This window comes from Oncorhynchus masou, chromosome 32 (genome assembly GCF_036934945.1).
Source record: "Oncorhynchus masou masou isolate Uvic2021 chromosome 32, UVic_Omas_1.1, whole genome shotgun sequence".
NCBI lineage: Eukaryota > Metazoa > Chordata > Actinopteri > Salmoniformes > Salmonidae > Oncorhynchus > Oncorhynchus masou.
This window is the reverse complement of record NC_088243.1, coordinates 23,786,944-23,802,715: the sequence shown is the minus strand read 5'-3', so window position 1 is coordinate 23,802,715 and position 15,772 is coordinate 23,786,944. Positions and strand designations below refer to the sequence as shown.

Genomic DNA, 15,772 nt, shown 5'->3' with positions numbered 1-15,772 from the left:
CTCGCCTCCTTCTGGCTACAAAAGAAAAACAGGCCGTATTCCTAAAATAAAATCCTAATTTCAGCTTAAATATTTTTGTAAGTTGTTGAATATGCAATTTTAAAGAGAGTCCGTCATCAATTTAAAATTCCAAGATATTTATATGAGTTTACAACCTCAATCTCCTTGCCCTGACAGGTAGTAATAGGTGAAAGGTTCAGAGGTCTATTTCTTGCTTTAGAAAACGCCATTAGTTTAGTTTTGTCAGTATTGAGGATAAGCTTCAATTGACACAAGGTATGTTGAACAGTATAAAAAGCTGTTTGCAAGTTCTGGAAAGCTTTTTTTTTCAGGACCTGCAGGATTTCTCTGATCTAAGGATTTCAGGGCTTTATGTACCACCTGCACTGAGGATGGCAAAAAGCTCAAAGTTTGACCAGCTCTCACTGGTTCACCCACACAGGGTTGTACAGAGACAGAGGACACTGAATCAAACAGCCTACCAGATGATACAATGTGCTCATTGAAACAATTCAGCATTTCAGTTTTGTCATATACAGCAACAGAGTCCTTCAAACACATGACGGTAATTCATTAACATTACTGTTACCAGACATAGACTTAATAGCCTTCCAAAACTTTCTACGGTCATTCAGGTTATCAGTGGTAACAGACATAAAATATTCAGACTTGGCCTTCCTGAGAAGAATATAACACTTGTTTCATAACTGCCTAAAAATAAGCCAATCAGCATCAGAACATGATTTCTTTGCTTTAGCCCCGGCTAGATTACGGTCGTGAATAATACAAACAGCTCAGAAGAAAACCATGGATTATCCCGCGCTTTAACTCTGAACCTGTGGAATGGGGCATGTTTGTTTACTATTTGGAAAAAAACATCATGAAATAATTTCCAGGTAGTTCCCACATCAGGAATAAGACCAATCTTGCTCCAGTCAAAATAAAACAAATCTTGAAAGAAAGCCTGCTCATTAAAACACTTCAAATTTCTCTTACGAATAAAATGTGGGTTTGTCTTAAGAACCTTATAATTTCTAACAGCAATAACAGCACAATGGTCACTTAAATCATTACAAAAAAACACCAACCGCAGAATATTTATGTGGAACATTGGTCAATATCAAATCAATCAGGGTAGATTTATCTGGGCATTTAAGATTTGGGTGAGTGGGTGAATTAATCAACTGAGTAAGATTCATAGAATTACAAAACATTTTTAAATCATCAGACGCCGGCTTTAACCAGCACCAGTTGAGATCACCAATCAAGATCATTTCACTGTAAAGAAGTTTAGATATAAGGTTCGTCAAAGAAGAAAATGAATCACAGAGAGCAGAGGGGGGTCTATGACAGCCAATCACAGTTATAGAGAGCAGAGGGGGGTCTATAACAGCCAATCACAGTCATAGAGAGCAGAGGGGGGTCTATGACCGCCAATCACAGTTATAGAGAGCAGAGGGGGGTCTATAACAGCCAATCACAGTCATAGAGAGCAGAGGGGGGTCTATGATAGCCAATCACAGTTATAGAGAGCAGAGGGGGGTCTATAACAGCCAATCACAGTCATAGAGAGCAGAGGGGGGTCTATGACAGCCAATCACAGTTATAGAGAGACCCTTTGAAACCTCAATATTCAAAGCAAGAAATTCCAACTGTTTACAAATAGTGTCAGACTTTGCCACACTTACAGGGAATTTAGTTCTTACATATATAGCCACACCCCCACCTTTCTTAACTCGATCAGTGTGATAAACATTATAACCACTTATACAAATATCTTTATCAAAAACAGACTTGCTGAGCCAGGTTTCAGAAAACACAATTGCATCAGTTGATTTAGCCCAAATCCTAACCCCACCAATTTTTGACAACAGGCTGCGTACATTTAAATGAAAAATACCAAAACCAGATCTTGATTTAAAATCAGAGGGGGTTTGGAGACATTGCATATCAGGGCCAGGGTTAGGTTGCACGTTACCTGATATCAACAATAGAAGAATAACTAGGCACCTCTGTTTAATAACCTTGCACGGCTTCTCTTTTTTAAGAGACCTTCTGCAAGTGAATTCTACAAGTGAGTTTCCAGACAATACAAAAAAGTAATTTAAAACCATTAGACTTTGGTAGTGACACACATTCGTACTGTTCACATCATTCCACAAATACATCGGCACTTGGATGAGTGGATGCAGACGCTGACAAGACCAATTAAGTCAACTTTTTATTTACACTGCAGCTTATCATACTGTCAGACACTGTGTGGTTGGGTTAAAGACGATAGCCCCCATTGGAAGTAAATTAAAGATAAGAAGGACATATTTTGACTGGGTAACCTATGATAATGTCCATGGCCCAGCCACAAGAATGCCCAGTCCACATTAGGCAGGGCTTTCTCTCAGGGAAAAAGTGCTTGTTGTTTTATTCTATTACTTTTCCTGATAAGCCTATGCTGTTTTTGGCACAAGCAGCCAATGGCTATTGTTAATGAACTATAGTCTGTATTCCTGAACACAGCTGCTATGGAGTAAACTTGTCACTCAATATGTCCAAAACGGCACCTTTTTAGGAACATTTGGCATCTAACTTTATTCCATCAACAGCCTAATTTCTCCATTAAATATGACTTTTATCCTAAGTATTACATGATTTTCTATCCACAGTGACGAATAAGAAGCCGTCCCATGTGTCCATCACCAAGGTGAAGCAGTTCCAGGGCTCCTTGTCCTTCAGTAAGAGGTCAATGTGGACCATCGACCAGCTGAGACAGGTCAACGGCTGTGACCCCAACCGAGTGAGTTTACAGTACACTGAACTTCTATCTCCAGGGATTCATTTTTCCTGACCACATGACCTGACTGTTTCAGCAGGACAAATTCTAAATACCCCCTAGAGACTGGTTCATGCGTGCAGTCTTTTTCTATCTCTCTTTGTTTCTATAATTCCCTCTCTTTTCCCAAGGACTGTCCGGAGTTTGACTTGGCGTTCGACAATGCCTTTGACCAGTGGGTGGCTGGTTCGGCCGGCGAGAAGTGCACCTTTATCCAGATCCTCCACCACACCTGCCAGCGCTACAGCTCTCAGAGCAAGCCGGAGTTTGTCAACTGTCAGCCCAAACTGCTGGGAGGTAAGAGACACAGTGACAAGACACTCCATCTCTCTCTCGTGCTCTCTCTCACTTTCGCTATCTATATGAAAGTGTCAGAGCTAGTGTTCTCACTCAAAGGTTTGTGGACTGGTTTTTCGACTTCCAAAAAGGAAAACGTGCATTTTAAGGCATTCTACTGGCAAGTACTTCATTCTGTATGTAGAGAATGTTCAGTTCTGATTTATATAACGACACTGAGTAATTATTCCCATTGGCTTTGCAGAATATTCATTTTGAGGATATTTTATCCCGAGACGATGGAAAAGCCAGTCCACTGAGAACTAACCTTTTGTCCCAAGAAATAAAAACACACTCCCACATCCTCTAATTACTAAACATAAACACAAGCTTATTAAAAAAACATACTTCACATTCCTAAGTTAACAACGCATTCAATTCCCTTATGATTTTGAAACCTACACAAGTCATATGTAGTCATTTCCGGGGTGTAGCATGTTAGTGTTACAGGCAGAAGGTACTGGTAGAGGTGGAATGTTTCCTCTGTGTTCCAAGGATTTGTGTAAGACCCTGCTCCTCTTCTTAATCAGCTATTGATCTGTTTAACCTCTAGCCTCATCTTTCAACAACACTGAGGCTCTTTTATTTTTCATGGTGGTATTAATGGTAACACATCCTGATCCTCAGAACCCATTGCCTCTAGCTCGGTGGCCTCTCGCTCTGTGGCCTCTCGCTCTGTGGCCTCTCGCTCTGTGGCCTCTCGCTCTGTGGCCTCTCGCTCTGTGGCCTCTCGCTCTGTGGCCTCTCGCTCTGTGGCCTCTCGCTCTGTGGCCTCTCGCTCTGTGGCCTCTCGCTCTGTGGCCTCTCGCTCTGTGGCCTCTCGCTCTGTGGCCTCTCGCTCTGTGGCCTCTCGCTCTGTGGCCTCTCGCTCTGTGGCCTCTCGCTCTGTGGCCTCTAGCTCTGTGGTCTCTGCCCAATGATCTCTAGCCCCAATGATCTCTAGCCCCAGTGGTCTCTAGCCCCAGTGGTCTCTAGCCCCAGTGGTCTCTAGCCCCAGTGGTCTCTAGCCCCAGTGGTCTCTAGCCCCAGTGGTCTCTAGCCCCAGTGGTCTCTAGCCCCAGTGGTCTCTAGCCCCAGTGGTCTCTGCCCAGTGGTCTCTAGCCCCATTTTTCTCTCCCTAGTGGTCTCTAGCCCCATGGTCTCTCCCCAGTGGTCTCTAGCCCCATGGTCTCTCCCCAGTGGTCTCTAGCCCCATGGTCTCTCCCCAGTGGTCTCTAGCCCCATGGTCTCTCCCCAGTGGTCTCTAGCCCCATGGTCTCTGCCCAGTGGTCTCTAGCTCCATGGTCTCTCCCCAGTGGTCTCTAGCTCCATGGACTCTGCCCAGCGGTCTCTAGCTCCATGGTCTCTCCCCAGTGGTCTCTACCTCTATGGTCTCTGCCCAGTGGTCTCTAGCTCCATGGTCTCTCCCCAGTGGTCTCTAGCTCCATGGACTCTACCCAAACTGTGCTAATATATCCTCCAAACACCAGCTTTGAGGGCATTATCACTTTTATACTTCGGATTACCAACATACTCAAATAATGATTGACATATTTTCATTAAAAATGTAAATTTGATTAATTTATCCGTACTATTTCATCCTTCCACAAGATATTGTCCTGAATCAAATCTAGGGTTGCTACCCAAGCTGGCTGGTCGTTCGTTCTACTGATTTGGTTGTTGGAGACCCAGTCATTCTTCTAAATGTTCCATTGCCATACTGCCTGGCAACATTCTTATATCTTTCTTGCTAGCTAGCAAACGACCGCTAACCTACAGTCATGTAAAACAATGCAGAAATAACAACAGTAACGGCATTTGTTTAAGCTGTTTTCCATTGACATTTATTTGTATTCATCCATAACAACGAGCTAATGAGGCACGATTTTGCCTGGCATAAAAAATGTGCTCTCTCGTTAGGACACTGTTGTTCAGAGGAGCTAGCCAGCAACACAGCTAACACAAACACTTCAAACACTGAAGCTGTTAAGACTGCAAACTAGCTGCGCTTGTTTCGTTTTACATTTTTTCAATTGACATTTCTTCTGTATATAGCCATAAAAATGATTCATGATTTTGACGGGCTGAGAAAAACTGCCTGCCTCTCCCTCTCTCTCCTCCCGACTCCCAACCCCTACAAGTTCATTACTATGGGACAGTTGGAGATCGAATTTGAATATTGAAATAATGTTGCAAATGTCAGAGAGACAGACAACAAGTTTTATACAAATCTCCGCTGTTGAGAACTAAATGTTAGTCTAAAAGAAATGTCAGATAATGTCTAGATGCTTTTTATAGTGGAGATCAAGTTTATAAGTTCCCTGTCAGGGCTGATGAGACAGTGGATTTGCCCAGTCAGATGGATCAGAGTAAATAGGCATTTTAACATCATAGATTTAGCCGGTGGTAACTTGTGGAATAGACACCGGCTGGATTGCGCTTTTAACCAATCAGCATTCAGGATTAGACCCACCCGTTGTATAAAATGAATATATATACTGAGTATACGAAACATTATGTTATGCTCGTTCCATAACATAGACGTAGGAGGGGAACCCAGGGGAATGCTATGATCCCTTATTGTTATATACACTTGTGTGTCAGTGTAGATAAAGGGGAGGAGACGGGATAAACAATTTTTAAGGCTTGAGACATGGATGGTGTAGGTGTGCCATTCCTAAGGGTGAATGGGCAAGACAAAAGATTTAAGTGCCTTTGTACAGGTGAAGATAGTAGGTGCCAAGAACTGCAAGGCTGCTGGGTTTTTCACGCTCAACAGTTTCCTGTGTGTATCAAGAGTAATCCCATACCCAAAGGACATCCAGCCAACTTGGCACTGTGGGAAGCATTGGAGTCAACATGGGCCATCAGCCCTGTGGAATGCTTTTGACACTTGTCGAGTCAATTCCCCGACAAATTGATAAGGTTCTGAGGGAAAAAGGGAAGGGGGGGGGGGGCGTCGGTTTGCAACTCAGTATAAGGTGTTCCTAATGTTTCGTATACTCGGTGAATGTTTCACCCTTGTGCAACAACAAATACCGTACCAGTCAAAAGTTTGGACACACCTACTCATTCCAGGGATTTTCTTTATTTTTACTATTTTCTACATTGTAGAATAATAGTGAAGCCATCAAAACTATGAAATAACACATATGGAATCATGTAGTGTCCAAAAAAGCGTTAAACAAATCAAAATATATATTTTGAGATTCTTTGAAGTAGCCACCCTTTGCCTTGATGACAGCTTTGCACAGTTTTGGCATTCTCTCAACCAGATTAAATTATTCCATATGTGTTTTTCCATAGTGTTCTAAAATGTAGAACATAGTACAAATAAAGAAAAACCCTGGAATGAGTAGGTGTGTCCAAACTTCTGACTGGTACTCTAGGCCTATACATGTGTAGTAGATGTCAAACCCTTTACACAAAGCACTCGCCAATATTGGTTTCTTATGGAACAGTAGCTCCAGTATTTGGCATCGGCTATTCATTGTTTTAATGTCAACCTGCTCAAACCGGTAATTGACTTAAGAGATTCGTTTCACTATCATTATCCGATCCACAATTCTGTTATCAATTGAATACATGTTATATTAGATACAGGCTTTAGAAAGAAATTGACCTGACATTGCCCTTCCTGCTCAGTCTTCTCACATGAAACTCTCATCTCACATGCCATAATGAGTAGCGTGACTGACAGCCCAGCCAGAGACCTAGTGACGGGAGGAGAGGATGCCCGAGTGCTGCCACCACTGTCCCCTCCAGTTTAAGTCTCACACCAGTGCAAAACAAAAATCATGACGCTGCTCAGGTGTGGGACAATAACTGTGTGGGATGCCTCTCTTCTGACTCACCTACCGGGGATGACAGAAACCCAACTACAAAGTTCTCAGTTTAGTGGAACAGGACCACAGTCAAGATTCATACACATATGCGGTAATATATTAGAAAGTTTGCTATAGGTATAGCTCAACCCTTTAGTGCAACTACAGTATTGTATTGCACAGGACTGTACTGTAGTAAAATCAATTTAGCTCCACTGGACTTGTACCTTCCCAGATAACAAGAACATTCCATCAGTCAATGTAACAATGAACAAGGTTCGTTCCATTGAACCTGACCTGATTGTCACAAAGAACACAAATCGAGTCAACGGGTCAGAGGCACCATGTTGTCGTTTACGCACTACCTTGTTGGGGTTGACATGGTCACTATAATGGTGCCTGTTGTTGTGTGTTGGTAGGCTTGTATAGATTACTTGTTGTGACTAAGATGCCTTCGATAACATCTTATTACTTCTCAGCTGGAACACACAGGGGCTATTGACCCACTGGAGGATTCTGGGATATTGCCCTTTCATGCTGATTAGATTTGGCTTTATTAACACTAAACTATGAACAGAACAGAGACACTTACAGTACACTGGATCATCCTGACAGGCAATTATCTATTCTACACAAGATCTCCACTCCATATCTTGTCCTCTTTGTTAGCCGTGAAAACACAAAGAAATGGCTTGTCACTTTGCAACCATGTGTATGCGGCAGAGTCGTATGTCTTAGTGAACATGATATTAATTGGCTGGTCTGATCTCCGGGACAGTTGTTATGGGCTGAGAGGAGATTGTAAAGGCTTGATAGGACAGGACAGGGTCGACAGGCTTATTGTGGATTCTGCTAGTTTATGAGGAACCTTGTTCACCCTTTATCTAAGAGACATATTATGCCTGCTGATTCACTCTGGCAGATGTACTTAATCTGAAGAAAGGTCTGGAATCATAATACATAGGTGGGCTTTAAGAGGGGGGTGCTCTAAAACGTACTCCGTTGCTTCCCCTTGTGGTGGCGGGATGAACTACATACACAATGGATGTTGAGACAAAAAGAATGCGCATGAAATACACCTAATACCGGTTTCTCTTATTCATTGACTGGAAATTGAAACTAAAGAGTGCAATTGTATTGCTATTGATTGAATAAAGACATGCACATTTATCTCATCAGACTTCCATCACGGTCACGTGTCATTGCTTGTCTCTGTCCTCATCAGTGTTGTGTTGGTGTTTCCCTTAACTTCCGAGGCAGAGGCATAGTCCCTTTTTAGATCTGTGTAGAGGACATGTGCAGCCAGGCACCTGTTTAGGGATACATTGCTAGACTAATTTGGTAATCGCCTCGTTATCAGGCTAGACTGCCAAGCTGCAGCGCGCACTCATCCCGTGATTCCCCCAGGCCTCTTTGCTGCAGTGGCAGATCTTGTCTTGGAATGGTGAGAGGGAGTTTAAAATGTTGCCTGCTTCTTTTATCACTTTTTGAATTCTAGGATGCTAAATGGTAATCTAGTCGTATTTTCTTGCAATTGAACCATTTTGGAAACTGTCCTGCATATGCCTACTGTCAGTTTGGCACTTCAAGCAGACATCTTTGCTCCATTGTAAACTGTTGTGAGATATCTTATGGGATACAGAACTAATACACTATGCAGTCAAATTAACCTCAAGTGAAACTTGTTAGAATATTGGCTACCTTTTCATCAAATTAATAACTAACAAAGCTTAATTTCTATTTAAACTGTCCACTAACTTCCCTAATTAATTCCAGTTACCCTAAATTGAAATATGTATTTTTTTTCAAAATACCTTTTGTTAGAATGAAACCCTTTCAATAACATAACAAGTACATTACATTAGTTAACCAAAGTGAACCAAAATGACCATATTAGAACAAACTGTACTGTGGATTAACAAGTAATATCCAAAATGTAGTAATCTCTTGGGTCCAACATAAAATAACAAAAAGCAAACCAAAATTGAGACATTCCTTTTCCATTTTCTTGTCACAGACGATGAAACTGTAGATTCAGTCGTTTTCCGTTGCAAGGTCTTTTTGAACAGAATGAGGAAAGAAGTTGTTATAAACGGTCGACGGCAAGGTCGGCATCTACTTTTACAAGGTAAGCACAGAAAAAAATGATATATTCAACTCAAATTATATATACTTTTACTAACAAGGCAGTTAAGTCCCTCAATCTGAAATCTGACAAGGACAGTAACATTCGGGTTGGGACGGTCAGGGGATTTCTGGTGTCGGTGATTGGCGTGTCATATGTACACGGTCAGTTTGGGGAAGCAAATTTTCACCATAAAAATGAACCTTTATTATAAAGCATTGCATGCATCATCACATTTGCAGACTTATGTAAGATACTACTATCCCGAATGTGATGAGAAATTGGATAATGAAGGCTAATGCTATAATTTAATCACTGTTAGCAAAAAGGACTTCAATGTAGCAAGTAATGGAGTAGGCTAGGCTATATGATATACATTTCCTTTTTTTGCAAGGGAAAAATGTGCCCTTTTATCAACACATTGCATTCAATTTTACTACACTTTTTATGAATGGAAAGATTAGCAGAATATTTTTTAACACGACTTTCAAGTGGCATTGACACAATAATAAAGACATTAAATATGCCGATGCTCCACTGGTGCCAATAAGATAGGCTACTGTTTTTTTTATTTTGACCACTAAAAGACAGTCTTTTCATCGTCCTCTCTTTACAGCAATAGCCATTTGCTTTCTAAACTAGGTTTTCCTGTGATTGTATTTGGAAATATTGAAAAATGCCTTTCACAACTCAACAATTGTCTATTTGCTGTGCGCACTGCCCCAAATAGTGTGCCTATCCGACAGGCCCAGTGCAGTCAAAAACTAGATGTTTCTATGTTTTCTATATACATTTCCACACTTTTAGGTTGAAATAATACTGTGAACTTGTGAAAATTATGACGAGGACCTTTTAGTGTAAGAGCTGTTTGAAAAGACTGCCTGAAATTGGTGGGATGGAGTTTTGACCTGCCTGGTAACATCACTAGGTGAAAATGAGTTCCAAAACTTTGCCAATAAACAGATATTTTTTAATGTTCAGACAGTTCTAACAATATTTATCTTGAGAAATTGCTCTTTGCTAAGAAGCTATTTTTGTTTCTTCATTTTAATGGAAACAGCCAGAGCAAGGTGCTGAGGGCCTCCAGAAAGTATTCACACCTTGACTTTTCCACATTTTGTTGTTACAGCCTGAATTTAAAATGGATCAAATTAAAATGTTGTGTCACTGGCCTACACACAATAAATGCCCCATAATGTCAAACTGTATTTTATTTTTTATTAAAAGAAAGCTGAAATGTCTTGAGTCTTAAGTATTCAACCCCTTTTTATGGCAAGACTAAACACATTCAGGAGTAAACATTTGATTAACAAGTCACATCAGTTGCATGGACTCACTCTGTGTGCAATAATCTGTCTAACATGAATTTTTTAATGACTACCTCATCTCTGTACCCCTCACATGCAGTTATCTATAAGGTCCCTCAGTCGAACAGTGCATTTCAAAAACAGATTCAATCACAAAGACCAAGGAGCTTTTCCAATGCCTCTCAAAGAGGGGCACCTATTGGTAGATGTGTAAAAAATAATCATAAAAAAACGGACATTGAATATCCCTTTGAGAACGGTGAAGTTATTAATTGCACTTTGGATGGTGTATCAATACACCCAGTTACTACAAAGATACAGGCGTCCTTCCTAACTATGTTTCAAGGAAAATGCTTAAGGATTTCACCATGAGGCCAATGGTGACTTTAAAACAGTTAAAAACATTAAAAATCGTTTTTCAACCACTCCACAAATTCCTTGTTAATAAACTATAGTTTTGGCAAGTCGGTTCGGACATCTACGTGTATATATACACACACAATTTTCCTCCCTTATGATGCAATCCATTTTGTGAAGTGCCCCAGTCCCTCCTGCAACAAAGCACCCCTACACCATGATGCTGCCACCGCCGTGCTTCATGGTTGGGATGGTGTTCTTCGACTTGCAAGCCTCCCCCTTTTTCCTCCAAACATGACGATGGTCAAACAGTTCTGTTTTTGTTTCATCAGACCAGAGGACATTTATCCAAAAAGTATGATCTTTGTCCCCTTGTGCAGTTGCAAACTGTAGTGTGCCATTTTTGTATAGCGGTTTTGGAGCAGTAGCTTCTTCCTTGCTGAGTGGCCTTTTAGGTTATTTCGATAAAGGACTCATTTTACTGTGGATATAGATACTTTTGTACTGGTTTCCTCCAGCATCTTCACATGGTCCTTTGCTGTTGTTCTGGGATTGATTTGCACTTTTCGCACCAAAGTACATTCATCTCTAGGAGACAGAACGCATCTCCTTCCTGAGCGGTATGATGGCTGCGTGGTCCCATGGTGTTTATACTTGATTACATTGTGAACGTGGTACCTTCAGGTGTTTGGAAATTGCTCCCAAAGATGAACCAGACTTGTGGAGGTCCACAATGTTTTTTTGCTGATTTCTTTAGATTTTCCCATGATGACAAGCAAAGAGGCTGAGTTTGAAAGTAGGCCTTGAAATACATCCACACGTACACCTCCAATTAACTCCAATTATGTCAGTTAGACTATCAGAAGCTTCTAAAGCAGTGACATCCATTTTCTGGAATTTTCTAAGCTGTTTAAAGGCACAGTCAACTTAGTGTATGTAAACTTCTGACCCACTGGAATTGTGATACAGTGAATTATAAGTGAAATAATAGATGTCCTAACCGACTTGCCAAAACTATAGTTTGTTAACAAGACATTTGTGGAGTGGTTGAAAAACAAGCCATAATGACTCCAACCTAAGTGTATGTAAACTTCCGACTTCAACTACACCTTCTCCCCAGTAACTCTGTCAAATGTACAAATTATTCTGCCTGTAAGTTTCTCGCCATTTATCAGTGTCCCAGTTTTGTATTTTGTGCCTCGAGCAAGACTTGTGCCACATTGAGTTGCCGCTGACCAGATGTGGATGCCATGGCAGTAGCAGCAGTTGTGGTGGCTAACCCAAGTTTGGCATAGGCCCCAGGGTGGTTAATTCTCAGGTGGTTCCAAAGATTTGTGGTGCTGGAATTAATAGTAGGAATGGTTTTTGCACATATTCTGCAAACAGGCTGGTCCAAGTCATCTGGTTCTCCATCGTTGTTAGGTTTGAAACTGAAATGTGCTGGGATATTTCTCACCTCACTCCTCCGATCTACTGTGACAATGATAAGGCCAGAGGTGAAAGTCAGAGGCTACCCCCCTCCTACCCTGTAGGCTATAGGATCGATAGGTACTATAGGTACTCCCGGTCCCAACTTCTTTCCTATCCGCACCCCACCCCCGCGTATAGGGGATATGCTGATTATGGTGTATCAAAAGATAGTTGGAAGGACGTGGAGATGTATACAGTTAGCAAAACAATAACATATAATCAATAGTTAACGCTCCTGCTATGGGTAAAGTATATCTACATTAAAATAAAGTTAATCATTTATTTTATTCAAAACAAATGCTTTTTTATACAGTTTTGATGTTTATTTCATTTTCATGACTGTCTTCATCCAAGACCGCCAATGTCAAGGTTATCCAGTTACCGTTACAGCCCTAAGTGCAGTCACAAAATGACCATGGATTTCTATATTCACCTCAATACCAATTAATGCTCAAATTCCCCTTGAACTAATATTAACAAGGAAATTATGAACAGGGTTATTGTTTTTCAGTATAATATGCAACCATCAATCAATCAGTGAAATGTATTTTATAAATCCCTTTTTACATCAGCAGTTGTTAAAAGTGCTTATACAGATACCCAACCTAAAACCCCACAGAGCAAGCAATGCAGATGTGAAAGCACAGTGGCTAGGAAAAACTCTGAAGAAAGGAATGAAGCTAGGAAGAAACCTAAAAAGGAACTTGGCTCTGAGGGGTGGCCAATCCTCTTCTGGCTGTGTCGGGTGGAGATAATTAGAATATATGGCCATTAAGGTCAGATTGTTCTACACTGACATTTATCACCTCTTTAAACTTTCATCTGGGCAATTTGCTCAATTAGACAGGCAGTGTCTCTATGGTACATTGATGCAGAATGTTCCATGTTTGTTCCCATTAGCATTCCCAGTCCCTGACTGCTGCACCCCTAACAGCAGAGCAGTGACGCCCTACTAGCTACTGTAGCAAAGTTGAATTCCCTCCTCCATGTCAGAAGAATCTTCCCTGTTTTTCCTAATTACTTTAACTTCAGGGTCGAATGAGGATTAACACAGTATTAAGAGCAGCGGGCAGCTCAGGTTAGAAGTTAATGTCAGGATTTGCATTTGAATTAAATGGCAAATACGTGAAGGAGGAGTTGGAAACATCCGATTTGATTTGTCTCCTAATCTGTATAGTAGGGCGGTTGGTTTCCCTGCTGCCAGGCTGCCAGTTGGGGGTTATGGTGGGCACAGCGGTAGCGGTGTGTGCCAGCGTGATACCATCCTGTTGGGTGGTAACACTTAAGTTCATCCTGTGTTGGTTACGCCAGTCTCTGTTGATCTTTCTTCTCTCTCCTATTTGTTCCTTCTACTAAATGTATTGGGAAATCACGGTATTTAACAAACTCTAAAGTACTTTTTTAGAAGAGTGTAGTCTATGCACAGGCTGCCCGATTATTGGATTGACAGTTCTGTCCGCCTAGTGATGGGCGTTATTTCCGTTTCATTGATCATCGTTATTTCCGCCATTGATCACCCTTGATGTTTCTACAACTTGATTGGTGTCCACCTGTGGTAAATTCAATTGATTGGACATGATTTGGAAAGGCACACACCTGCCTATAGAAGGTCCCACAATCAAACCAGGAGGTCGAAGGAATTGTCTGTAGAGCTCAGAGACAGGATTTTGTAGAGGCACAGATCTGGGGAAGGGTACCAAAACATTTCTGCAGCATTGAAGGTCCCCAAGAACAAATTATCCTCCCTCATTCTTAAATGGAAGAAGTTTGGAACCACCAATACTTTTCCTAGAGCTGGCCTCCCAGCCAAACTGAGCAATCGGTGGAGAAGGGCCTTGGTCAAGGAGGTGAACAAGAACTCGATCGTCACTCTGACAGAGCTCCAGAGTTTCTCTGTGGAGATGGGAGACCCTTCCAGAAGGACAACCATATCTGCAGCACTCTACAAATCAGGCCTTTATGGTAGTGGCCAGACAGAAGCCACTCCTCAGTGGAAGGCACATGACAGGCTGCTTGGAGTTTGCCAAAAGGCACCTAAAGACTCTCAGACCATGGGAAACAAGATTCTCTGATCTGATGAAACCAAGTCTGAACTCTTTGGCCTGAATGCCAATCGTCACAACTGGAGATAACCCGTAGGCTACCCTGGGCCGGCAAGTTCAAATCTCAGAGCTGACAAGATGCAAATCTGTCATTCTGCCCCTGAACAGGCAGTTAACCCACTATTCCCAAGCCGTCATTGAAAATAAGAATTTGTTCTTTACTGACTTGCCTAGTTAAATAAATGTAAAAATAAAAACCAGGCACTTACCAGGCAAAATACCATCCCTACGGTGAAGCATGGTGGTGGCAGTATCATGCTGTGGGGATGTTTTCCAGCCGCAGGGACTGGGAGACTAGTCAGGATTGAGGGAAAGATGAACGGAACAAAGTACAGAGATCCTTGATGAAAACCTGCTCCAGACTACTCAGGACGTCAGACTGGGTTGAAGGTTCACCTTCCAACAGGACAACAACCCTAAGCACACAGCCAAGACATCCCTACTATACACAATGCTAACTGTTACATTTTCAAGTAGCACTGAACAACAACAAAGGAATACACAATTTAGTCATAACTATTATGGAAAGTGTTTGATAAAATGTATAATGTACAGATAAGTAGCTGGTGTTGCTGCTCTAGGGAGAGTGTCTCTTAGCAACAAAGGAATACACAATTTAGTCATAACTATTATGGAAAGTGTTTGATAAAATGTATAATGCTCAGATAAGTAGATGGGGTTGCTACTCTACAGGAGAGTGTCTCTTAGCCCCTTTTCTCTTAAAACACCCACTGAGACTTCAGGGCAGCGTACTGGCACACAATTCATAATGGATGGTAATTGACTCTGCTTGAGCTTGCATTTTGGAGATATAGCAAATTTGTAGGCTTATGCAAGAGTGTGTTTTGAGCTCGCAAGCATGTGTGTCCCTGTTAGAATATATGCCTGAGTGTGTGCGTGCATTGGTGTGAGTGTCTGAACTGGGTGTTACAAAACCAATCAAGCAGGCTTTGACAGTAAATGGCAGTTGACAGTCCTCATCATCACAATCACAACATTACATTGTGTTGGCCTGACCTGTGATCACTTGATGGGGCATTTGACTTTTCTTTTACTTTTGTTGCGGAAAAAGGGTTTTGTCTTTTGTTCTGTCCCCTTTTGTTTTACAGGCGAGCCCTGATTATGTTGATATCATGGGAGTGTAGAAACACATTCTCCCTGCATTGTTGAAGTAGGAGTTCCCTGAGACATAGACCACGGACTCAGGAAGGTCAGGTTCCTTCACAGGGATAGACGGTTAATTCTTTACGAAAGCCCCATTTCAGAAAAGCTCACTAGCCAAACAGAAGTACATTATCATACCAAATGTCAAAGCAACACTTCGCCCAAATTTGTTTTGCCAGCTCTCTCACCTGGCTTTAACACTGAAGTGGCATTTTGCAATGAGCGGAGATTGCCTCGCCCTACCCCCCCAAAAAACAGAGGTGCTTGTTAAAGGCAAGGCA

The 15,772-nt window shown here is 41.6% G+C and overlaps 1 protein-coding gene across 2 annotated transcripts in view; it reads left to right on the top strand.

The window, feature by feature from the left end:
• LOC135525725 (syntaxin-binding protein 6-like) overlaps window positions 1-15,772 on the top strand; it is a 119,813-nt gene that overhangs the window by 94,071 nt on the left and 9,970 nt on the right. Inside the window, exons 3-5 of one of the 2 annotated variants that reach the window (XM_064953524.1) lie at window positions 2,661-2,791; window positions 2,959-3,124; window positions 8,984-9,094. In XM_064953524.1, the coding sequence (XP_064809596.1) occupies window positions 2,661-2,791; window positions 2,959-3,124; window positions 8,984-9,094 (408 nt within the window). The remainder of the gene's footprint in view (window positions 1-2,660; window positions 2,792-2,958; window positions 3,125-8,983; window positions 9,095-15,772) is intronic. The other variant, XM_064953525.1, reaches the window with a different exon arrangement.